The following is a 26,090-nucleotide window of genomic DNA, read 5'->3' as shown; positions in this document are numbered from 1 at the left end:
TAAATCTGATTTCTCTTCATCTGTCTCTCTCTCCTTCTCTCCCTCCCTGTCTCTCTCTCTTTCTCCTTCCCCCTCCCCCCCCCTCTCTCTCTCTCCTTCTCTCTCTGCAGAAGTCTAGTGATGCTGCCCTTCCCTCTGCCTCCTCACCCTCCTCACACCAAGCTGATAAAAACAAGCAAGAGGTACTGTGCTGCCCCTGTACCCTGTGCTGCCCCTGTACCCTGCACTGTCCCTGTACCCTGCACTGCCCCTGTACCCTGCACTGTCCCTGTACCCTGCACTGTCTCTGTACCCTGCGCTGTCTCTGTACCCTGCGCTGCCCCTGTACCCTGCACTGTCTCTGTACCCTGCACTGTCCCTGTACCCTGCACTGTCCTGTACCCTGCACTGTCCCTGTACCCTGCACTGTCCCTGTACCCTGCACTGTCTCTGTACCCTGCACTGTCCCTGTACCCTGCACTGTCCCTGTACCCTGCACTGTCCCTGTACCCTGCGCTGTCTCTGTACCCTGCGCTGTCCCTGTACCCTGCACTGTCCCTGTACCCTGCACTGTCCCTGTACCCTGCACTGTCCCTGTACCCTGCACTGTCTCTGTACCCTGCACTGTCCCTGTACCCTGCACTGTCTCTGTACCCTGCACTGTCCCTGTACCCTGCACTGTCTCTGTACCCTGCACTGTCTCTGTACCCTGCACTGTCTCTGTACCCTGCACTGTCTCTGTACCCTGCACTGTCCCTGTACCCTGCACTGTCTCTGTACCCTGCACTGTCTCTGTACCCTGCACTGTCTCTGTACCCTGCACTGTCCTGTACCCTGCACTGTCTCTGTACCCTGCACTGTCTCTGTACCCTGCACTGTCTCTGTACCCTGCACTGTCCCTGTACCCTGCACTGTCTCTGTACCCTGCACTGTCCCTGTACCCTGCACTGTCTCTGTACCCTGCACTGTCTCTGTACCCTGCACTGTCCCTGTACCCTGCACTGTCCCTGTACCCTGCACTGTCCCTGTACCCTGCACTGTCTCTGTACCCTGCACTGTCTCTGTACCCTGCACTGTCTCTGTACCCTGCGCTGTCTCTGTACCCTGTGCTGCCCCTGTACCCTGCACTGTCTCTGTACCCTGCACTGTCCCTGTACCCTGCACTGTCTCTGTACCCTGCACTGTCTCTGTACCCTGCACTGTCCCTGTACCCTGCACTGTCTCTGTACCCTGCACTGTCTCTGTACCCTGCACTGTCCCTGTACCCTGCACTGTCTCTGTACCCTGCACTGTCCCTGTACCCTGCACTGTCCCTGTACCCTGCACTGTCCCTGTACCCTGCACTGTCTCTGTACCCTGCACTGTCTCTGTACCCTGCACTGTCCATGTACCCTGCACTGTCTCTGTACCCTGCACTGTCCATGTACCCTATGCTGCCTCTGTACCCTGTGTTGTGCTGTCCATGTTCCCTGCGCTGCACTGCCTCTACCCTGCGCTGCTCCTGTACCCTGCGCTGCCCCTATACCCTGTGCTGCCTCTGTACCCTGTGCTGTCTGTACCCTGCGCTGCCCCTGTACCCTGCGTTGTGCTGTGCTGCGCTGTCTGTGTATCCTGTGCTGTCTGCGTCTTGTCTTGGGCTGTGTTGTGTTCTCTGTACCCTGTGCTGTGTTCTCTGTACCCTGTGCTGTGCTGTGTTTTCTGTACCCTGTGCTGTGCTGTGTTTTCTGTACCCTGTGCTGTTACCACCACACCGGTTACGGAACTGTCCGTCAGTCTGTCCGGTCTGGTCAGCGTGTCTGTCCGGAGAGCGTTAACATTGCTCAGGGCCTTTCCCCAGTCAGTGACAGGGGAAGAGTGGAGGAATCGATGTCCTCATAAGAGCTGCAGTGAGCAGCAGGGCCTCGTTCAGAGCCCTTCTTATTAGTTTCAGAGCTCATCACCGCGCTCAGCTGCCATGGAAACATCCCGACGCTTTCTGTCTTTAAGACGCGTCCCAGGGAGACGCCCGTTTTCCGCTCCAAAATGGATTTCATTCCGGGCGGGAGGCTGAGGGTAGAGCGGGGGGGTGGGGGGGGAAGGAGGGCAGGTGGGGGCTGGCATGTCTGCTCGATAACAGCGTTTGAACTTTTTATGAGGTTTTCATTATTCATAATTGCCCTGGCACCTCGGAGGGGTAATTTGGTGGCGGGGTGCCCCTGCCGAGGGCGCTGGAGTCCTTAAGCCTGCTCGCCTGTCTGTGTCTGCCTCATTCCAGATTACAGCAGATAATCTATCAGAGCTATCTCTGTAAGCCCCTGCTTTCAGCCCGGCAAACTTAGCACACCTTTTTTTTTCCTTCTTCTTCTTCTCGTCAAATCAACATTTTTCTCCCGACTTATCTCCCTCTGCCAGGGAGGCAGTGCTGCTCCCGCATGCTCGGACTGTAGATGAGTCGGGCTGAAAGCTACCGCTAACCGGCTCTCTCTCTCTCAAATTCAAATTCAAATTCAAATGCTTTATTGGCATGACATATTTAAAAATACATATTGCCAAAGCGCAGTGACAACAGTAATCAACTACAGTAAGAATATATAATCAAAAAGAAAAAAGAAGACAAGCAGCAACAACAATAACAGCACAAATGATAGGAACATAATACTTATTATCTATTAAGTTAACTGAATTAAATTAAAAAAAAAAGTATTTTCTCATCAAGAGTACCATATATATACTCATACATATGCATATACATAGACATATATATATACATGCACACATACACACGCATACATATATATATATATATATATATATATATATATATATACACATAATATTATATGTACATACACACACATATACATATACATACAAACACATATGCATATATACACACATACTGTATGTATGTGTTTATATATGCATATGTGTTTGTATGAGTGTGAGAGAGGAGTACTCTCTGTCTCTCACACTCACTCTCACTCTCGCCCTCTCACTCTCTCTCACTCTGTATCACTCTCACACACTCTCTCTCTCTCTATCACTCTCACCCTCTCTCTCTCTCTTTCTCACCCGAACAGAAAGAAAGGGAGAAGAAGGAAGAGAAGAAGAAAGAAAGGGACAGTGAAAAAGGGAACAAGCCCAGCTCCTTGGAGAGGGTAAGAGTGTGAATGTGTGTGTGTGCATGTGTGGGGAGGGGCTGGCAGACACAGTCCCTGGGTACGTCTCTCCATGCCAAAAACCTGGCCTGGTCTTAACCTCTGGGGATTCCTTTCATATTTGTGTGTGAGCGTGTGTGTACCCATGCATGCACATGTGTATATCTATGGTATATCTATATCTATGAGCCCACAGTGCAGACACATTCACACACACACTCACACACAGACACATACATTCACACACACACACGTGTCTCCAGTCTTGTGATGCAGTGGGCGAGTAGTGAGTGGGCTCATTGTGAAGGGTGCAGAATAATCACATGTCCTCTGCTTCAGAACAATCGCATGTGTTTTGCTTCAGAATAATCACATGTCAGAGTCCTGTGTGAGTTCTGTGGGTCTGTTTGTGTTAAATCCACACAGGCGAATCCCATAATACTTCAAGCAGTCGTCAAACTGCTCTAAACGGCCGCCTCGGACAGCCCCCGTCCTGAATGTGAGGCTTTTTAGAGCAGACGCTGTGATTTATTAAGTATTACAGCAGAAATGAGAAGTCGCCACGCTGAGTGTGGGGGGTTTCATATGAGCTCTAACGGGGCGCGGGAGAAATCCGGCTTCCCTCGTTTCCTGCGTGATCACTTCCTGCGGCAGCGCGATTGGGTGCGGGCGTGGCGTGCGAGGAGTCGTAATCGGGGCCGGGCCGTCGTACGAGCGCTGACGTTCGGCGCGGAGCGGTCTTGCTCAACGCAGGAAGTGAGAAACGGGCGCAGGTCACGGTTACCGCGGTGATGTCCGCTTCCCCGCCGCCGCCTCGTTAATTAAAGCCGTCGAGGCGGCCGCGGAGCCGGGGCCCTGCTGGGGGTGGAAATGCATGCTGGGAATGACGCGAGGAGGCAGGTCGGTTACTGTGGCGCTGTGGGACTGCAGTTGGACAGAAGGGGTCGATATGGGCGGGGCTGATGTCAATTGAGTGAGTTTGTGGGCGGGGCTGATGTGAATTGAGTGAATATGTGGGCGGGGCTGATGTGAATTGAGTGAGTTTGTGGGCGGGGCTGATGTGAATTTATGGGAGGGGCTGAATTGCAGATCTGCTCGTTTGCTGATGCATTCAGAGGCACCTTCAGCTGGATTCCACTGTCAGTTCAGCAGTGTCCCTGGGAGCACACAAGCTAGTTAACACCGCTTGTGTGCTCAGGCATAATTATGAGGGTGTGTGTGTGTGTGTGCACATGCACTTGTGTCATGTGTGTGCTTGTGTCATGTGTGTGTGCGCAGGTGCATATCCTCCTACCGCCTGTTTCAGCTGTCTAAGGAGAGGAGAGCTTTCCGAATAATGAGTCTCTCAGCGGGGCCTGGAGAACAGGCAGGCTTAGGGAAGGAGAGCAGGCAGGCTCAGGGAAGGAGAGCAGGCAGGCTTAGGGAAGGAGAACAGGCAGGCTTAGGGAAGGAGAACAGGCAGGCTTAGGGAAGGAGAACAGGCAGGCTTAGGGAAGGAGAACAGGCAGGCTTAGGGAAGGAGAACAGGCAGGCTTAGGGAAGGAGAACAGGCAGGCTTAGGGAAGGAGAGCAGGCAGGCTCAGGGAAGGAGAACAGGCAGGCTTAGAGAAGGAGAACTGGCAGGCTTAGGTAAGGAGAACAGGCAGGCTTAGGGAAGGAGAACTGGCAGGCTTAGGGAAGGAGAGCAGGCAGGCTCAGGGAAGGAGAACAGGCAGGCTCAGGGAAGGAGAACAGGCAGGCTTAGGGAAGGAGAACAGGCAGCAATTTTTTTCAAATTCTCTCTCTCTCACTCATTTCTATCATCTCTCATTCTCTCTCTATATCCTTCTCTCTCCCTATCTCTCTCTCTGTCCTTCTCTATCTCTCTCACTCTCTCTGTCCTCTCTCTATGTCTTTCACTCTCTTCCCCCCCCCTCTCTTTCTCTCTCTCTCTCGGTGGACAGGAAGTGAATGTTTTCTTTATTTTGCAGCATGAATAAATTCTCAAAGCAGACGGAGTGCGGCTCCCTTGCTTTGAAAGTGGCGCTGCGCTTGTTTCAGTCCCCCCCTGCCCCCCCCCCCCGCCCCCCCGCCCCCCCGCCGGGCTGTCAGCAGTCTGTCAGGGAACACCAGGGGGGCAGGGCGCGCATCCGCGGGGGGGGGGCCTGGGGGGGGGGGGGGGGTGTGTATCAGACCCACTCGCTCCGCGCGGCCTCGCCGCAGGACGATGACAGAAGGCTCCGGAACAGTGACCTTCACGGTGACACCGGGTCAGCTGACCGGAACGCAGCCTGGCGTGTGCTGTGCGGCGTGGAGCGGTGGTCTCCCCCGAGCGGGGTTCTGTGTGTGTGTGTGTGTGTGTGTGTGTGTGTGTGTGTGTGTGTGTGTGTGTGTGTGTGTGTGTGCGTGCGCGCGCGCGCGCGCGCGCGCGTGCGTGCGTGCGTGCGTGCGTGCGTGCGTGCGTGCGTGCGTGCATGCGTGCGTGCTGCCAGTGCTGGTGTTACCCACAGTTCCAGTGTTAGTGGGGTTCTGTGTGTGTGTGTGTGTGTGTGTGTGTGTGTGCGCGCTGCTAGCGATACCCACAGTTCCTTATGCTTTAGGGAATTTTAAAAAGCTGTTTGTAAGGCTTGATGAATGCAGCTACAAGGTGTGAAGGTGAACTGGAAGACTGGTCTGTTTCCTAAGACGTTATGCTCATGGAAAAGCAGTGTTCCTTTTCCCTTTCTGCAAGTGCATTAGCGTGGGAAATAAAGCCCCTCTTGCTGCAGTTCTCAGCGGTGAGTGAATCCTGGACGTGGTGCAGTAGCAGGGGAAGTGGACTCCGCTAGGACTTCTGCAACGCGCTTTCCCACGTTCTCGTAACCGTCGGTCTTCGGCAGAGAGGCGCAGTACGACCGGCACGCTTCCCTCAGGGTTAATGTCCTGCGTCGGCGGCGGGCTCGCATGTTCAGGTCCGCGGGTACGCTGTGCGTCTGGCCGGCGAGGCGTGGGCGCTCCTGAGGGATCTGGCGAGCCGCGCTGTGCGGGGGTCACGGAGCCCAATTGCTGCCGGAGACGGGCGGGCTGCTGCCGGCTGAGTAAGTGCACCGGGGACGCGCGGCGTGCCGTGACTGAGGGGTCTGCCGCTGCCCGTCGCCCGCCTGCATGGGCTGGGCTGCTGCAGCAGGATAAAGAGACGGGTTTGTCCCTGAGACTGACTGTCTGCTGCTCTGCTCGAGAGAACTACAGGGACCCTAACCTGCGTTAACTACTGCCCAAGCTGTGCTCTGACTAACCTACTGCCCAAGCTGTGCTCTAACTAACCTACTGCCCAAGCTGTGCTCTAACTAACCTACTGCCCAAGCTGTGCTCTAACTAACCTACTGCCCAAGCTGTGCTCTACCTAACCTACTGCCCAAGCTGTGCTCTAATTAACCTACTGCCCAAGCTGTGCTCTACCTAACCTACTGCCCAAGCTGTGCTCTGACTAACCTACTGCCCAAGCTGTGCTCTAACTAACCTACTGCCCAAGCTGTGCTCTACCTAACCTACTGCTCATGCTGTGCATTAACTAACCTACTGCCCAAGCTGTGCTCTAACTAACCTACTGTCCAAGCTGTGCTCTAACTAACCTACTGCCCAAGCTGTGCTCTAACTAACCTACTGCCCAAGCTGTGCTCTAACTAACCTACTGCCCATGCTGTGCTCTAACTAACCTACTGCCCAAGCTGTGCATTAACTAACCTACTGCCCAAGCTGTGCATTAACTAACCTACTGCCCAAGCTGTGCTCTAACCTACTGCCCATGCTGTGCTCTAACTAACCTACTGCCCAAGCTGTGCTCTAACTAACCTACTGCCCAAGCTGTGCTCTAACTAACCTACTGCCCAAGCTGTGCTCTAACTAACCTACTGCCCAAGCTGTGCATTAACTAACCTACTGCCCAAGCTGTGCTCTAACGAACCTACTGCCCAAGCTGTGCTCTAGGTTAGCTCTAACTAACCTACTGCCCAAGCTGTGCTCTAACTAACCTACTGCCCAAGCTGTGCTCTAACTAACCTACTGCCCAAGCTGTGCTCTAACTAACCTACTGCCCAAGCTGTGCATTAACTAACCTACTGCCCAAGCTGTGCTCTAACTAACCTACTGCCCAAGCTGTGCTCTAACTAACCTACTGCCCAAGCTGTGCATTAACTAACCTACTGCCCAAGCTGTGCTCTAACTAACCTACTGCCCAAGCTGTGCATTAACTAACCTACTGCCCAAGCTGTGCTCTAACTAACCTACTGCCCAAGCTGTGCTCTACCTAACCTACTGCCCAAGCTGTGCAGCAACCTACTGCAGGTAAACTACATGCTAATGTACTGCGGGTAAACTACATGCTAATGTACTGCAGGTAAACTTTATGCTAATTTACTGCAGGTAAACTTTATGCTAATTTACTGCGGGTAAGCTGCATGCTAATGTACTGCGGGTAAGGCAGTCTCATTTTAACCCCCTGCAGAGCTGCGGTTGCTGATGTGGTTGCCGGGGCGGAGCGATAACCTTTGGTGATGAGCTTTAGATCCACTCCCTCCCTCCATTCCGGCTCTGATGATGCCTGCATTTGTGTGTGTGGGGAGGTTCATGGGGGAGGGTTTCCATACCGCCCTTTACATTGTGCCTGAGCTCTTCCTTTCCCTGGCCCTGCCCCCTCCTCTTGTGATAATGTATGTGTAGTGCTGGCAGGTGATATTTCCTCCCTCTGCTCCCTCCAAGGTATAATGCATAATTAATGCTGATGAGATATTTAAGGCTCTGGCCAAAGCGGTAACAAATGTCAGCGCTGCATCTTCCTCCTCCCCGCCCAGAGGCTGAACCTCCTGCTCGAAAGCAGCCTTCGGTGCGTAGGCCTGCCCGAGAGCGGAGTGTGTCTGTCAGGCACGGACGCCCGTGCTGGGTTTCAGCCAAACCTTCTGGAGGGAAGGGGGTGGGGGGTGAGCGGTGAGCAAGAGCGCATCAGGCCTCCTGCTGGGGCACTCGGTGCGGACCGCACGCACTCACTCAGCCCTTTGAAGAGCAGCTTCGTTTGGAACGTTCTTTCAGAATTCTACGTCAGTGTTCTAGAACTCCGTTGCATTCTATCACCAGTAGTGATTGTGACATCAGCATTAGAATGTTCTGCTCGGAACATTCTGATCCCTTCGGGGCAGTGGAGCCGGGGGCGTGCGTGTCAGTGGGCGTGTCCCATTGTTTTCCCAGCAGCCTCAGGGGCTGGCTGGACTGTGCGGCCTTGTAAAAGCCTCCACGAGCTGGCCTCTCATCCTGAAACTGTTAGAAGCAGGGGAAACGCTGTCCCTCTGAACAGGGCTCCTGTTCAGTTTGCAGGTGAAAGGAAGTGAAGTCAAAAACAGGGCGTTTCGGCTGTGATCTTCCTCAGGCCGTACTCTTCCTCACTCAGTGCGCAGGTTCAGGCTTTTTCACAGAGCCTCCCAGGCGGGGGCGGCAGGGGGGCGGCGCACTCGGCGGTGCGCAGCCGGGCCCGCTCCGGGCCGCTGGCGGTCATTAGCGGAGGAGAGCCGCCGTGACTGTCAGGGCCGGAATGAGCCGCCGTTCCGCGCGCCGGGCCGCCGAACTGAGTGAGTCCGGCCTCTGAGGCATGATGGGAGTTTAATAAGCCGCCCCAGGACCGGATCCCCCCCCCCTCGCTGCGGGGGCCCGACAGACCCTCCGCTCCAGTCTGTCAGGCTGGCTGTGGAGATGCCGGCCTGCGGCGAATGACGCGCTCGGACAGGAGGGGGCGCTCTTGGGCGCTCTGTGACACATGGGAGGGGACTCAGACCGGTTTTTTATCGTCGTCTTTCTGTTCTTGCGCACTGCGACACAGCCGTTCGATTGGCACCTGGGACATCAGGGGGGCAGGAGCGGGAGGAAGCCCGGGTGGGTGGACCCCGTCTTCCCAGCATCCTCTCTGCTTGGCGAGGGATCCTCTTCTCCGGGACTGTAAATCACGCACTGCCCCCCCCCGGAGGGCTTCGCTTACTGCGGTCAATCAGTCACTCGTTCGGTCAATCAAACTGACGGTCGTTCAATCATGTGATCATTCAGTCAGTCGACAGACTGATCGTTCATCGCGTTCCCATCAGAGCACAAGACCATTACAAGCAGAGGGCCCTGATTCATCAGACACACGGCAGGATGGAAACGCGTGTCATTTAGGAGAGGAGAGAATATTCAAATGCTCACACATTGAACCGGGTGACTCTTAATTGGGCCAGCGGGGGGGATTTGGGGCTACGTGGTGGGAAAAAGCTCAGACGGCTGGGGGGGGGGCGGGGCTCAGAGGAGCTCGGAGTGGCTCGGGGGGGGGGGGGGGGGGTTCTGTACCCCCCTCTACACGTGCACAGGGTCCAGAATGCTATGCGTTCTGCTCCCTCTGAGGTACTGTAAGACTGCGACAGGTCTAAACCACGCCTCTCTCATCTGAGCCCTCTATAGGGTTTTAGAGCTGATCTCCAGTGGCCGGTCCTGTCTCTGTCCCAGTGTTCTGTACTGAGTAGCTGGCTCTTCTGTCTTCTGTACTGAGTAGCTGGCTGGTCTCTGTGTTATATAATGAGTACCTGTCTGGTTTCTGTGTTCTATACTGAGTAGCTGGTCGGTGTCTGTTCTGTACTGAGTAGCTGGCTGGTCTCTGTGTTCTGTACTGAGTAGCTGGCTTGTCTCTGTGTTCTGTACTGAGTAGCTGGCTTGTCTCTGTGTTCTGTACTGAGTAGCTGGCTGGTCTCCGTGTTCTGTACTGCGTATCTGGGTGTTCTCTGTGTTCTGTACTGAGTAGCTGGCTGGTCTCTATGTTCTGTACTGCGTATCTGGGTGTTCTCTGTTCTGTACTGAGCTCTGTGTTCTGTACTGAGTAGCTGGCTGGTCTCTGTGTTCTGTACTGAGTAGCTGGCTGTTCTCTGTGTTCTGTACTGAGTAGCTGGCTGTTCTCTGTGTTCTGTACTGAGTAGCTGGCTGGTCTCTGTGTTCTGTACTGAGTAGCTGGCTGGTCTCTGTGTTATATAATGAGTACCTGTCTGGTTTCTGTGTTCTATACTGAGTAGCTGGTCGGTGTCTGTTCTGTACTGAGTAGCTGGCTGGTCTCTGTGTTCTGTACTGAGTAGCTGGCTTGTCTCTGTGTTCTGTACTGAGTAGCTGGCTTGTCTCTGTGTTCTGTACTGAGTAGCTGGCTGGTCTCCGTGTTCTGTACTGCGTATCTGGGTGTTCTCTGTGTTCTGTACTGAGTAGCTGGCTGGTCTCTATGTTCTGTACTGCGTATCTGGGTGTTCTCTGTTCTGTACTGAGCTCTGTGTTCTGTACTGAGTAGCTGGCTGGTCTCTGTGTTCTGTACTGAGTAGCTGGCTGTTCTCTGTGTTCTGTACTGAGTAGCTGGCTGTTCTCTGTGTTCTGTACTGAGTAGCTGGCTGGTCTCTGTGTTCTGTACTGAGTAGCTGGCTGTTCTCTGTGTTCTGTACTGAGTAGCTGGCTGTTCTCTGTGTTCTGTACTGAGTAGCTGGCTGGTCTCTGTGTTCTGTACTGAGTAGCTGGCTGTACTGTATTCATTAGGCTGCATGTTTATGGCAGCATTAGGAGCTGGAGCTGTGCACAGTGGCTCATTGGCCCTGTTCCGCTGAGCTGGGGGTATCTGTGAGCAGGTGATATTGTATGAAGCACTTACAGATGCACTGCTCAGTTAACATCCACAAACTGCCCATTAGTGTGCATGGGAGAAGGTTCCGGCAGGGCGTGATGCACTGTTTCAAAGGCGCTTTACACCCTGGATCCCCGCTCTGCTCCCAGCTGCATAGGAACGCCGTCCGCCTTCAAAACAACGGCAGCTTCAGCGAACTGCCCTCTGCTCCCGAGCGAGCTCTCACGGGTCACCATGATCGCCACACCTGCACAGAGCTGCATTATTATTATTATTATTATTATTATTATTATTAATAATACTGCACCATTATTATTGTTATTATATTTCATGTTTGCTCTGTTAATGAGCCTCACGCAGAGTTTCCGCTGTTCTGGTGTGAGATGATTCGGATGAAGATAAGCTTCTGAAACTCTTAATTAAAACTTTATCGCCGTTGGGCAGGCAGACGGGGAGCCGCGTGCCGCGCCTCCCCAGCGTTAGCGGGAGCTTCCCTCGGGGGAGATAGCGTCTCTCGGCGCACGGTTAGCTGTGCGCGCACGGTTAGGTGTGTGCGCGCGTTTAAAATGGTAAATGGACCGCATTTATATAGCGCTTTTATCCAAAGCGTGCGCGCGGGGTTAGCTGTGTGCGCGGGGTAGCTCTGCGTGCATTTAGCTGTGTGCATGAGGTTAGCGGTGTGCGTGCAGTTAGCTGTGTGCATGGGGTTAGCTGTGTGTGCATGGGGTTAGCTGTGCGCGCGGTTAGCTGTGTGCGCGGGGTAGCTCTGCGTGCATTTAGCTGTGTGCATGGGGTTAGCGGTGTGCGTGCAGTTAGCTGTGCGCGCGGTTAGCTGTGTGCGCGGGGTAGCTCTGCGTGCATTTAGCTGTGTGCATGGGGTTAGCTGTGTGCGTGCGGTTAGCTGTGTGCACGGGGTTAGCTGTGCGCATGGGGTTAGCTGTGTGCGCAGGGTTAGCTGTGCACGGGGTTAGCTGTGTGTGCGCGGTTAGCTGTGCGCATGGGGTTAGCTGTGCGCGCGAGGTTAGCTGTGCACGTGGGGTTAGCTGTGTGCGCGCAGTTAGCTGTGCACGTGGGGTTAGCTGTGTGCGCGCAGTTAGCTGTGCTCATGGGGTTAGCTGTGCGCATGAGGTTAGCTGTGCGCGCAGTTAGCTGTGCGCGCAGTTCGTGTGCGCGTGGGGTTAGCTGTGTGCGTGCAGTTAGCTGTGCTCATGGGGTTAGCTGTGCGCGTGGGTTAGCTGTGCGCTGGGTTAGCTGTGCGCATGGGTTAGCTGTGCGCGGGGTTAGCTGTGTGCGTGCAGTTAGCTGTGCTCATGGGGTTAGCTGTGCGCGCGGGGTTAGCTGTGCGCATGGGGTTAGCTGTGCGCATGGGGTTAGCTGTGCGCGCGGGGTTAGCTGTGCGCATGGGGTTAGCTGTGCGCATGAGGTTAGCTGTGCGCACAGGGTTAGCTGTGCGCATGGGGTTAGCTGTGCGCGAGTGGTTAGCTGTGCGCATGAGGTTAGCTGTGCGCATGGGGTTAGCTGTGCGCGCGGGGGTTAGCTGTGTGCGCATGAGGTTAGCTGTGCGCGTGGGGTTAGCTGTGTGCGTGCAGTTAGCTGTGCGCATGGGGTTAGCTGTGCGCGCGGGGGTTAGCTGTGCGCGGGGTTAGCTGTGCGCGCGGTTAGCTGTCCGTGCGGACGCACCGACCGGAGCAGCATTTAACGGCGCTGAGGCTGAAGCTCCGGCGGGTCTCCCGGGAAACGCACCTGCGCCCCGCTCAGACCGAGCCGCGGAGGAACATAAACCCAATTACTTCATGCAAAGCGGCTGCAGCTCCCTTTTAATAAGGGGGAGATGAGGCTCCTGTTAGCTGCCATTAACGGCGCCTTGTGAACAAACCGCTCATTTCCTTCATCCACATCAAAGGAACACGTGAGGGAAGATCGACCATTACGCTGGAGACAACTCCTCTGAACAAAGACTCCGCCCCTTCCTCTCCCCTGCTAGTCCCTCCCCTGCTGCTCTGTCCCCTGCTCTACACCAGGGCCCATTTGGACGCAAAAAACTTTCAACACATTCTCATTATTTTAAAATCCTGTCTTTACGGTCCAGGTTTTCCCCCTGGCTCTTGCTTAGCGTAGATGAGTTTCTTCGGTCTTTTTGTGGTGTTATATTAATACCCCCTGGTCTGGGAATATTGTTAGCCAGGTCTAACATTATCCATGTAGATGCACATGGTAATGTAATGCAGTGACTTGAAAAGAAGACCTAGAGGGAGATTAGATTAGTCTTCAATTTGTTTTCTCATTGGACCTCATTCACAAAACTTCTCTTAAATTATTCTTACTTTTGTTCTTTAAAATGTTCCTACAAAAAACCTATATGGGATTCATGACGCATGTGCAGACCTTCGTTTTTGTGCATATCCCAGGTGCATGAGATGATGAGTGCTGACTGTTAGACAATTGTATGTGCAATCCTGTTCATGCGATTCGCATACGGAAAAAGCCATGAACAAAGAAAAAACTGATGAATGCCGAAATGATCTTGGAAGCGTTCTTACACGCAGTTTACTATCAAATGTGATGGTACGCATGTTTTGTGAATGAGGCCCACTGAGTTTAGTCTTTTTCTGGAGTGGAGCGTACTCTCGTAGATCTCACGCACGGTGGCCTTTTTGGCTCCTGGGAAACGGTGGGAAATAGTTTGCGGAATGTGAAAGACTGGGAGCTCTTATGAGCTGCTGCTGTCCGGCTGCAGGCGAACATCCAATCAGAGCTCCCTCAGTTTGCAGCGCTGCACTACGGTTTGTTCTTTACACACACGGTGATCTGTGCGGGAGGAAAAAGAAAAATATTAAAGACCAAATGACACATTTTAAACGCTTGCACTCCCAGGAGTGGGGAAGTGAAATGTGTGTTGTGTAGTGCCTGTAAACTCTCTTATCCCTTTAACCCCTTAAGTACCAGCCCTTTCAGCACAAGCCTGAAGACATACTCTAAATAATGGGTTACAATTCTTGAACCCTTTTGACTACAGGTATAATCCTGGTCTCTTCTGAAAGGTAACCCTTGTTTTCCAAGAGTCAGAATTACTCTAAATATTACTGAGACAAAGTAACAGAAGCTCAAACACAGCGGAAGTAGAAGTTTCTGTCTCAACTTAAAGATTGTTGTGTAGATACAGGTGCTTGAGGCTGTGCCTGGTGGGCTTAGACACACAATGCAGACACAGCAACAATGTGGGACAAATCCTGGCTCAAATTTGATGACTCTGCAATCAAAAATGAGCATTCTGCATTGTTTCTTTTCTGAGCTATGTCTAGGCATGTTTCAAAAAAGGCTATTTGGTAACCAAGTGATATTTATGGGTCTTTAGTGGCGTAAAATTCTATATATTGTATACTAAATGCTTGTTAAAGTATGCTTGAAAGTAGCTTGCTTTCCCACTGCCTGTCATCCTCCCCCCCCCCCCCCCCCCTCATCTCCTTCTCCATCGCCTCCCCCTCCTCTCCATCTCTTCCACCTCCCTCTCCATCTCCTAATCCTCCCCCCTCCTCTCCACCTTTCTCTCTTTGCATGCTGTGGCAGTAGCAGGTCTGGGAGATTGTAGAAAATAAATGCATTTGCTATTTGGTTCAATAATCCATTGGTTGAGGTCCATTGATTGAAGTTTTAATCAAATACCCCACCCCCATCAACATGCCAAAATATTCTCAATTCTCAATATCCTCAAAATATATTTATTATTATTCAGCCTACCCACTCCTTATTTTTATGAGTTCGAAATATATATATATTTTTTGAGTATTTTGAGAATGTATTTAGATGCTCAGTGATTTACGATGAGATCGCGTCCTTCATTGATCATGCCTATGCTGTGGAGTCAAAGCTGTTTTCACCATCCTGCTCAGAAATGCTCACTCAGATGAGTGATTTTTTTCCCAAGGCCTCCGGATGCCTAGTCTTCTGTTTAGATGTAGCCATTGCAAAATGCATTTTTGTTGTAAACAGCCCTCGTAGGTATGACGTTTCAAGCACATTGAGACACGCATAATGTTTTCAGCATGCACGCTGAAAAAGATATGGTTTGTTTGCACAGGAGAAACAGTGCATGTCCTTTTAAGCAAGGCAGACTCTGCTCAGGGTTAAAGCTGCAGGTAGACTGGCCGTCTGCTCAGGGTTAAAGCAGCAGGTAGACTGCCCCTCTTCTCAGGGTTAAAGCAGCAGGTAGACTGCCCCTCTGCTCAGGGTTAAAGCTGCAGGTAGACTGGCCCTCTTCTCAGGGTTAAAGCTGCAGGTAGACTGGCCCTCTGCTCAGGGTTAAAGCAGCAGGTAGACTTCCCCTCTGCTCAGGGTTAAAGCTGCAGGTAGACTTCCCCTCTGCTCAGGGTTAAAGCTGCAGGTAGACTGCCCCTCTGCTCAGGGTTAAAGCTGCAGGTAGACTGGCCCCTCTGCTCAGGGTTAAAGCTGCAGGTAGACTGCCCCTCTGCTCAGGGTTAAAGCTGCAGGTAGACTGCCCCTCTGCTCAGGGTTAAAGCTGCAGGTAGACTTGCCCCTCTGCTCAGGGTTAAAGCTGCAGGTAGACTGCCCCTCTGCTCAGGGTTAAAGCTGCAGGTAGACTGGCCCTCTGCTCAGGGTTAAAGCAGCAGGTAGACTGGCCCTCTGCTCAGGGTTAAAGCAGCAGGTAGACTGGCCCTCTTCTCAGGGTTAAAGCAGCAGGTAGACTGCCCCTCTGCTCAGGGTTAAAGCTGCAGGTAGACTGCCCATCTTCTCAGGGTTAAAGCAGCAGGTAGACTGCCCCTCTGCTCAGGGTTAAAGCTGCAGGTAGACTGCCCCTCTGCTCAGGGTTAAAGCAGCAGGTAACTGCCCTCTGCTCAGGGTTAAAGCTGCAGGTAGACTGCCCTCTGCTCAGGGTTAAAGCAGCAGGTAGACTGCCCATCTGCTCAGGGTTAAAGCAGCAGGTAGACTGGCCCTCAGTGTTAAAGCTGCAGGTAGACTGGCCCCTCTGCTCAGGGTTAAAGCAGCAGGTAGACTGCCCCCTTAGGGTTAAAGCTGCAGGTAGACTTCCCCCTTAGGGTTAAAGCTGCAGGTAGACTTCCCCCTTAGGGTTAAAGCTGCAGGTAGACTGGCCCTCTGCTCAGGGTTAAAGCAGCAGGTAGACTGCCCCTCTGCTCAGGGTTAAAGCTGCAGGTAGACTGGCCCCTCTGCTCAGGGTTAAAGCAGCAGGTAGACTGCCCCTCTGCTCAGGGTTAAAGCTGCAGGTAGACTGGCCCCTCTGCTCAGGGTTAAAGCTGCAGGTAGACTGCCCATCTTCTCAGGGTTAAAGCTGCAGGTAGACTGCCCCTCTGCTCAGGGTTAAAGCTGCAGGTAGACTGCCCCTCTGCTCAGGGTTAAAGCAGCAGGTAGACTGCCCCTCTGCTCAGGGTTAAAGCTGCAGGTAGACTGCCCCTCTGCTCAGGGTTAAAGCAGCAGGTAGACTGCCCATCTTCTCAGGGTTAAAGCTGCAGGTAGACTTCCCCCTTAGTGTTAAAGCTGCAGGTAGACTGGCCCTCTTCTCAGGGTTAAAGCTGCAGGTAGACTGGCCCTCTTCTCAGGGTTAAAGCAGCAGGTAGACTGGCCCTCAGGGTTAAAGCAGCAGGTAGACTGCCCCTCTGCTCAGGGTTAAAGCTGCAGGTAGACTGCCCCTCTGCTCAGGGTTAAAGCTGCAGGTAGACTGCCCCTCTGCTCAGGGTTAAAGCTGCAGGTAGACTGCCCCTCTTCTCAGGGTTAAAGCAGCAGGTAGACTGCCCCTCTTCTCAGGGTTAAAGCAGCAGGTAGACTGCCCCTCTGCTCAGGGTTAAAGCAGCAGGTAGACTGGCCCTCAGGGTTAAAGCAGCAGGTAGACTGGCCCTCTGCTCAGGGTTAAAGCAGCAGGTAGACTGGCCCTCTGCTCAGGGTTAAAGCTGCAGGTAGACTGCCCCTCTGCTCAGGGTTAAAGCAGCAGGCAGGTAGACTGCCCCTCTTCTCAGGGTTAAAGCTGCAGGTAGACTGGCCCTCAGGGTTAAAGCTGCAGGTAGACTGGCCCCTCTGCTCAGGGTTAAAGCTGCAGGTAGACTGGCCCCTCTGCTCAGGGTTAAAGCTGCAGGTAGACTGGCCCTCTGCTCAGGGTTAAAGCTGCAGGTAGACTGGCCCTCTGCTCAGGGTTAAAGCTGCAGGTAGACTGCCCCTCTGCTCAGGGTTAAAGCAGCAGGTAGACTGGCCCTCTTCTCAGAGTTAAAGCAGCAGGTAGACTGGCCCTCTTCTCAGAGTTAAAGCTGCAGGTAGACTGCCCATCTTCTCAGGGTTAAAGCAGCAGGTAGACTGGCCCCTCTGCTCAGGGTTAAAGCTGCAGGTAGACTGCCCATCTTCTCAGGGTTAAAGCAGCAGGTAGACTGGCCCCTGGCTGCATGCAAGTTCCTCATGGGGGGGCGTACTGTCTGTGTGCTTCCCTCCGAACCCTGGCCCGCGACTCTCCCGCGCTCCGCAATGCGTGACAGCCCTGAGACGGGAACTAGACTTTTAACCACCTCGTCTGAGGAGGGACCCGCCTCCTCCGGCACAGTGTCCCCCGTCGCTAGCCCCCCGCCAGCTCCCCTCCGAGAAGCAATTATCCCGGCGCTAACCAGGCCGAGGCCCACATTGATCCAGCCCCGCGGCGAGAGAGGCTGATTGGACGAGCCCCGCGCCGTCCAATCATTATCTCCCTCCCTCCCTCCGCCTCGCCGTCTGCTCCCGCGTAGCTGCGGGCCTTCTCTTTCCATCTTGCGTCCCGATCGATAAATCGGGAGCTCCTGATTGGGTCTGAAATGGCTTCCTCTGCCGCTCCCGGTCCTAGCGTGTCTCTTCAACCCCCCCCCCCCCCGAGTCTTCCTCCAGCGAGCGGGGCCAGCAGTGGCGTGCCACGCCCAGCTCGGGCTTGTTAAGTTGCGTGTAAGCATGAATTGTGGCGTGTAAACCGTGGCTGTGTCCTAACGGTTTAACTTGTAACAAGGGGTTAAGTGGACCGGAGTCATTAATGATCCAGTAGTGGCGTGTGCAGTGTGGTGCTGCTGAAGGGTGCTCTTTCTCTGGGCCTCACACAGTTCCAGTGTCCCAGGCTGAGGAAGCGGGGTGCTGGGGGTGTGTGTGCTTTTACTGGGGGCTATAATGGGCTGCGGACAATAATGAGCTACAGTACGCACGCCTTTTACTGCGCTCAGCCCAGAGACGATTTGCTTAAAGCGTTAATGTGGCGGTGGGGGGCAGCAGGCCGAGGACCCAGCCCAGCCCCGCTCCGCCCCACCCGCGTGACCCAGCCCACCCGCCCGCCTGGCCCAGCCCAGCCCCGCCCCGCCCCGCCCGCGTGACCCAGCCTACCCCGCCCCGCCCGCGTGACCCAGCCCACCCAGCCCCGTCCCATGACGCCGTTTCCCGCCCAACTCTTCTAGCATCTTGCTAGCGGCTCTGCTCCTGCGCTAATCCTGCAGCCTCATCAAGCCAATCATCAGCCACCCTGCCTGAGACGGGCTCGGCATTACCCATCAGCCATCTGGGGCAGAGCGTGCAGGCGGCACCCTGCTGTGGGGGAGCTGGTGCAATTGATTAATTTTATGGAAAACGTGGTACAAGTTCAACATTCCTGTTCTCTTCTTTAACTGTCATCTTTTTTGTATTTTTGTCTTATTAAATTGTTCGTTTTGGCAGTATGTCATTAATGCCTGTAATGTATTTAGTCATGCTTCAAAGAGACTCTTGATCGGAGAAGGGCAGACAGAGAGAGGAAGGGGAAGAGGGGTATGAGCTCACAGGGAGAGATAGCGCTGTGAGGTCACAGCTCTGAGCTCAGTGTGTAGCACTGTGAGGTCAGAGGGCTGAGCTCAGTGTGTAGCTCTGTGAGGTCACAGCTCTGAGCTCAGTGTGTAGCTCTGTGAGGTCACAGCTCTGAGCTCAGTGTGTAGCAGTGTGATGTCACAGCTCTGAGCTCAGTGTGTAGCGCTGTGAGGTCACAGGGCTGAGCTCAGTGTGTAGCGCTGTGAGGTCACAGCTCTGAGCTCAGTGTGTAGCAGTGTGAGGTCAGAGGGCTGAGCTCAGTGTGTAGCAGTGTGAGGTCACAGCTCTGAGCTCAGTGTGTAGCGCTGTGAGGTCACAGCTCTGAGCTCAGTGTGTAGCTCTGTGAGGTCACAGCTCTGAGCTCAGTGTGTAGCAGTGTGAGGTCACAGCTCTGAGCTCAGTGTGTAGCAGTGTGAGGTCACAGGGCTGAGCTCAGTGTGTAGCAGTGTGAGGTCACAGGGCTGAGCTCAGTGTGTAGCACTGTGAGGTCACAGCTCTGAGCTCAGTGTGTAGCAGTGTGAGGTCACAGCTCTGAGCTCAGTGTGTAGCAGTGTGAGGTCACAGCTCTGAGCTCAGTGTGTAGCAGTGTGAGGTCACAGCTCTGAGCTCAGTGTGTAGCAGTGTGAGGTCACAGCTCTGAGCTCAGTGTGTAGCAGTGTGAGGTCACAGCTCTGAGCTCAGTGTGTAGCAGTGTGAGGTCACAGCTCTGAGCTCAGTGTGTAGCAGTGTGTGGGAATGTGGCCTGGCTGTCTGAGGGATTTGGGCCCCCTAGCGAGGGGCTCCTCTGTGCCCCTGACTGAAGGCCGTTTCCCAGCATGCCCCCTCTCCCCCCCCCCCCCCCCCAGGGATGCCATAAAGCTCTGAGCGTCTCTGGCTGCTTCGCCGCTCCCGCGATGCCGAAGGCGTGGCAGCGTGCTTAAGTGGAGGAGCGGCGCAGGCCCCATCCCGCCACCCGCAGCTGTCCGCTGAATTTAGCGCCGGGGACACGAGAAGCCAAGCCTCTGGAGTTTCAGCAAATGAGCGTTTCTGCTTTTCTCTGAGCGTCATCTGGGCAGCTGAACACATTACCCTGCCGCTCCTCTCCACATTACCCTGCCGCTCCTCTCCACATTACCCTCCCGCTCCTCTCCACATTACCCTGCCGCTCCTCTCCACATTACCCTCCCGCTCCTCTCCACACCCAACGCTCCTCTCCACATTACCCTGCCGCTCCTCTCCACACCCAACGCTCCTCTCCACATTAGCCTCCCGCTCCTCTCCACACCCTGCCGCTCCTCTCCACATTAGCCTCCCGCTCCTCTCCACACCCAACGCTCCTCTCCACATTACCCTCCCGCTCCTCTCCACATTAGCCTCCCGCTCCTCTCCACATTAGCCTCCCGCTCCTCTCCACATTACCCTGCCGCTCCTCTCCACACCCAACGCTCCTCTCCACATTACCCTCCTGCTCCTCTCCACACCCAATGCTCCTCTCCACATTACCCTCCTGCTCCTCTCCACACCCAACACTCCTCTCCACATTACCCTCCTGCTCCTCTCCACATTACCCTCCCGCTCCTCTCCACACCCAACGTCCTCTCCACATTACCCTCCCGCTCCTCTCCACATTACCCTCCCGCTCCTCTCCACATTACCCTCCCGCTCCTCTCCACATTACCCTCCCGCTCCTCTCCACACCCAACGCTCCTCTTCACATTACCCTGCCGCTCCTCTCCACACCCAACGCTCCTCTCCGCATTACCCTCCTGCTCCTCTCCACACCCAACGCTCCTCTCCACATTACCCTCCTGCTCCTCTCCACATTACCCTGCCGCTCCTCTCCACACCCAACACTCCTCTCCACATTACCCTGCCGCTCCTCTCCACATTACCCTGCCACTCCTCTCCACACCCAACACTCCTCTCCACATTACCCTGCCGCTCCTCTCCACATTACCCTGCCGCTCCTCTCCACACCCAACGCTCCTCTCCACACCCAACACTCCTCTCCACATTACCCTGCCGCTCCTCTCCACATTACCTCCGGCTCCTCTCCACACCAACGCTCCTCTCCACATACCTCCCGCTCCTCTTCCACATTACCCTCCCGCTCCTCTTCCACACCCAACGCTCCTCTCCACATTACCCTGCCGCTCCTCTCCACACCCAACGCTCCTCTCCACATTACCTCCCGCTCCTCTCCACACCCTGCCGCTCCTCTCCACATTAGCCTCCCGCTCCTCTCCACACCCAACGCTCCTCTCCACATTACCCTCCCGCTCCTCTCCACATTACCCTCCGCTCCTCTCCACATTACCTCCCGCTCCTCTCCACATTACCCTGCCGCTCCTCTCCACACCCAACGCTCCTCTCCACATTACCCTCCTGCTCCTCTCCACACCCAATGCTCCTCTCCACATTACCCTCCCGCTCCTCTCCACACCCAACGCTCCTCTCCACATTACCCTCCCGCTCCTCTCCACATTACCCTCCCGCTCCTCTCCACATTACCCTCCCGCTCCTCTCCACACCCAACGCTCCTCTTCACATTACCCTGCCGCTCCTCTCCACACCCAACGCTCCTTTCCGCATTACCCTCCGCTCCTCTCCACACCCAACGCTCCTCTCCACATTACCCTCCTGCTCCTCTCCACATTACCCTGCCGCTCCTCTCCACACCCCAATCCTCCTCCCACATTACCCTGCCGCTCCTCTCCACATTACCCTGCCACTCCTCTCCACACCCAACACTCCTCTCCACATTACCCTGCCGCTCCTCTCCACATTACCCTGCCGCTCCTCTCCACACCCAACGCTCCTCTCCACACCCAACGCTCCTCTCCACATTACCCTCCCGCTCCTCTCCACATTACCCTGCCGCTCCTCTCCACACCCAACGCTCCTCTCCACATTACCCTCCCGCTCCTCTCCACACCCAACACTCCTCTCCACACCCAACGCTCCTCTCCACATTACCCTCCCGCTCCTCTCCACACCCAACGCTCCTCTCCACACCCAACGCTCCTCTCCACATTACCCTCCCGCTCCTCTCCACACCCAACGCTCCTCTCCACACCCAACGCTCCTCTCCACATTACCCTCCCGCTCCTCTCCACACCCAACGCTCCTCTCCACATTACCCTCCCGCTCCTCTCCACACTCAACGCTCCTCTCCACATTACCCTCCCGCTCCTCTCCACACCCAACGCTCTTATGCTGACAGGCCACTGGCCTTCTTTCCTTTCTTTTTCTTCCTTTTCTTTTCTTTCTGGTTCCAGCTTCGTGGTTGCTTTAGAGCAGGGGTGTGAGGTTAGGTGCGGGGGCAGGTTTTTAAAAATTTTAGCCCTGCTTCGCAGGCATTCTGGGAAACGCGCGGGAGGCCTCCTTCGCCGTGGAGAGCTTTCGCGGAGCGCGGCTCGGCGGGCTAATTTGCTGCGCGGCAGTACACGAAACAATCGCGACTGTGTAGATTTCCGCTCGTGGGACGTGGCTTTCTCCCGGCTGCTGCTGGGGGCTCACGCTGTGCGCTTTTAATTCCCCTCCCGTCGACACCCTGGCAGGCCCGGGCCTGGGAGAGGCTGAACCCCGCGTCTAATCAGCGGCTGTCCTTAAATTTTAATTTAAAAATAACCTGTTTATTCTTTTTCACATTTTCCTCACAGTCAGATTTGTCAAGTGCGAAATAGACCGAGCAGCGTGACGGAAAATAAATTGCCACTTATTTTTAGCAGAGGCAACGGTAAAGGCATGGACTGAATCCCGGCCTTTTATATTGTACAAGCAGATGAAACTGCGATGGCCCAAAGATTTTACATCTCCTGCAAGATTTTTACATCTCCTGTAAGATTTTCACATCTCCTGTAAGATTTTACATCTCCTGTAAGATTTTTACTTCTCCGGTAAGATTTTACATCTCTTGTAAGATATGTACATCTCCTATACGATTTTCACATCTCCTGTAAGATTTTTTACATCTCCTATAAGATTTTTACTTCTCCTGTAAGATTTTTACATCTCTTGTAAGATTTTCACATCTCCTGTAAGATTTTTACATCTCCTAAGCCTCTCCTGTACTGTGCATTCAGTGTTAATGTGCATTTGGAGTAGGGCCTCTCCTGTACTGTGCATTCAGTGTTAATGTGCATTTGTAGTGGGGCCCTCTCCTGTACTGTTCATTTAGTGTTAATGTGCATTTGGAGTAGGGCCTCTCCTGTACTGTGCATTCAGTGTTAATGTGCATTTGGAGTAGGGCCTTTCCTGTACTGTGCATTCAGTGTTAATGTGCATTTGGAGTAGGGCCTCTCCTGTACTGTGCATTCAGTGTTAATGTGCATTTGTAGTAGGACTTCTCCTGTACTGTTCATTTAGTGTTAATGTGCATTTGGAGTAGGGCCTCTCCTGTACTGTGCATTCAGTGTTAATGTGCATTTGGAGTAGACTTCTCCTGTACTGTTCATTAGTGTTATGTGCATTGGAGTAGGGCCTCTCCTGTACTGTGCATTCAGTGTTAATGTGCATTTGGAGTAGGGCCTCTCCTGTACTGTGCATTCAGTGTTAATGTTCATTTGGAGTAGGGCCTCTCCTGTACTGTGCATTCAGTGTTAATGTGCATTTGGAGTAGGGCCTCTCCTGTACTGTGCATTCAGTGTTAATGTGCATTTGTAGTGGGGCCCTCTCCTGTACTGTTCATTTAGTGTTAATGTGCATTTGGAGTAGGGCCTTTCCTGTACTGTGCATTCAGTGTTAATGTGCATTTGGAGTAGGGCCTCTCCTGTACTGTGCATTCAGTGTTAATGTGCATTTGTAGTGGGGCCCTCTCCTGTACTATGCTGTGCTGTGTGCTGACTGTCCTCAGTTTTGTCTTAGCAGCTCTTAGTGTCCCTGTGTGGGTTTATTATTATTTTTTTGTTAAAGAATCGTTTTTGTAATGAGGCAGTCATGATGGCCTGGTCTCCCAGCAACGCAGTTCCAAGTGTCCGCAGAATGGCAGTACATGCGGAAGAGGCGGTATCCATGAATGGGAAATTGTTACGGTCCACTAAACACCTGACGCGGGTCAGGAGGTCAGGAGGTCAGGAGGTCAGGAGCTGGCCTAGTGTAGCTCTAAGCAGGAAAACGGCGGTCATGATTGTAGGAGAGTGAATGAATTTGGTTCCGGTTTCAGTGGCTTGGCATGCGGTCGCATTGCTCAGTGCGAGTCCTGAATGAAACGGCACGTGGACACAACGCTGGTTTAATCCTGGTTATGAAAGCGTGCGGCGGTTGGAATGAGAGCGCCCGTTTCTGCTCGCGGGTGTTCCGCGTTTGCGGGAGTCTGCCGCTCCCTCCGTTCGGTTTTAAAAGCGGGGCGGGGTGTTCGGCGGCCCCTCCCTGTTCCGCTGAGGGCGTTTAGCGGGGTGTGGCTTGAGTCACCCTCGCTGTCCGCGCGCTACATCTCCCTGGCGACGCGTCCCCCTGGCCGTATGTCCCCCTGGCTGTTCCAAGCCCCGGCGTCCGCACGCGTTCTGGTTCGTATGTGCGAGGGGCGAATGGGAAAAGGCCAGCGATGGTGAGCTGATCGTACGGTATGAATGCGCTCTCCGTTGCATTCTGTTCTCACATTCACACGGGGCGATTAGCCGGAGCACAGCGGCAAACACCGTTGAGATTTAAACGCGTTTGAACATATCAAGGACGCATGATGCATTCTAAAGGCTCAATCAATATGCAAAGCCTTGAGCGTTGTTTACAATAAAACTAATCCCATGACCGGTATCAGTAGGGGAAAATAATAATGGGTTAGTAAGTGGATACATGCTCAGAGTTTGTAGCTTTGAGTGAGGCAGGAATGAGAGCAGTGGAAGGCTGGGGTTCTGTGTGGCCGATAAGACTCTTGAAAAGATGGCGGTCCTGATGTTGGCCTGAAGTTGATTGCGGTGCTGACGATGGAGATGATTGCTTTGTGTCATGCGGTGTGCTCAGTATTCTTCAAATACACTCTCAGAAATACACACAAAATGTGCTCATTCGCAGGGCAGTGTGCGTGTCTTCAATATGTGCTGCACTTCCTGCTGCATTAAAGCCTGCGTGCTGCACCTCCTGCTGCATTAAAACCTGCGTGCTGCACTTCCTGCTGCATTAAAGCCTGTGTGCTGCACCTCCTGCTGCATTAAAGCCTGCGTGCTGCACCTCCTGCTGCATTAAAGCCTGTGTGCTGCACTTCCTGCTGCATTAAAGCCTGTGTGCTGCTCTTCCCGCTGCATTAGAGCCTGTGTGCTGCACCTCCTGCTGCATTAAAGCCTGCGTGCTGCACCTCCTGCTGCATTGAAGCCTGCGTGCTGCACCTCCTGCTGCATTAAAGCCTGCGTGCTGCACCTCCTGCTGCATTAAAGCCTGTGTGCTGCACCTCCTGCTGCATTAAAACCTGCGTGCTGCACCTCCTGCTGCATTAAAGCCTGCGTGCTGCACCTCCTGCTGCATTAAAGCCTGTGTGCTGCACCTCCTGCTGCATTGAAGCCTGCGTGCTGCACCTCCTGCTGCATTAAAGCCTGCGTGCTGCACCTCCTGCTGCATTAAAACCTGCGTGCTGCACCTCCTGCTGCATTAAAGCCTGCGTGCTGCACCTCCTGCTGCATTAAAGCCTGTGTGCTGCACCTCCTGCTGCATTAAAGCCTGCGTGCTGCACGTCCTGCTGCATTAAAGCCTGCGTGCTGCACTTCCTGCTGCATTAAAGCCTGCGTGCTGCACTTCCTGCTGCATTAGAGCCTGCGTGCTGCTCTTCCTGCTGCATTAAAGCCTGCGTGCTGCACTTCCTGCTGCATTAAAGCCTGCGTGCTGCACTTCCTGCTGCATTAAAGCCTGCGTGCTGCACTTCCTGCTGCATTAAAGCCTGCATTAAATTTTATCTGAAAATTTGAGTGCTCTTTAACGGAGCGCTTCTGCTTCTGATGCTGGCTGTAGTTAATTTCCTTAGCGGATAGCAACTGATTTTTTGTTCTTATTATGGACCAGCTCCCTGACCCCTGCATAGCGATAGGAAAACGTCCTTGCATGAAATTTGCTTTTCTTTTCCTTCATTGTCTTCAGTATTAGTTTCTTCTTTTTTTGCGTGTTTCATCCTCCTTCCTTCTCTCTACCCTCCCCCTCCCCCAGTCTCATCTGGGTGTTTCTAGTCGTCCGTCTGACAGATCCAGACAAAAACATCTGTATTATTCTCTTTCAGGCCGCTAATGAGGCAGGTGCTGGGTAAGGTGCTGGGTAGGGCTCTTTTATGCAGATATGACAGCCTTGCCAAATGGCAGTGGTTGAAGAAAGCTAGGATAGGTAGAGATAAGACGCTAGTGAAAGTGTGGCTGCTCCTGCTCTCTGTGTGGGAGTTTCAGGCTCTGAAAGTGTGGCTGCTCCTGCTCTCTGTGTGGGAGTTTCAGGCTCTGAAAGTGGCTGCTCCTGCTCTATGTGGGAGTTTCAGGCTCTGAAAGTGTGGCTGCTCCTGCTCTCTGTGTGTGGGAGTTTCAGGCTCTGAAAGTGTGGCTGCTCCTGCTCTATGTGGGAGTTTCAGGCTCTGAAAGTGTGGCTGCTCCTGCTCT

At 53.8% G+C, this 26,090-nt stretch overlaps 1 protein-coding gene across 2 annotated transcripts in view; it reads left to right on the top strand.

The window, feature by feature from the left end:
- The window catches only part of smap1 (small ArfGAP 1), an 89,134-nt gene that overhangs the window by 39,112 nt on the left and 23,932 nt on the right, over window positions 1–26,090 (top strand). The window contains exons 5-6 of one of the 2 annotated variants that reach the window (XM_064316994.1): window positions 111–182; window positions 3,039–3,116. In XM_064316994.1, coding sequence (XP_064173064.1) covers window positions 111–182; window positions 3,039–3,116 — 150 coding nt within the window. The remainder of the gene's footprint in view (window positions 1–110; window positions 183–3,038; window positions 3,117–26,090) is intronic. The other variant, XM_064316995.1, reaches the window with a different exon arrangement.

This window comes from Anguilla rostrata, chromosome 18 (genome assembly GCF_018555375.3).
Source record: "Anguilla rostrata isolate EN2019 chromosome 18, ASM1855537v3, whole genome shotgun sequence".
NCBI classification, from domain to species: Eukaryota; Metazoa; Chordata; class Actinopteri; order Anguilliformes; family Anguillidae; genus Anguilla; species Anguilla rostrata.
The sequence above is the reverse complement of the archived record's forward strand: the minus strand, read 5'-3'. Positions and strand labels throughout refer to the sequence as shown.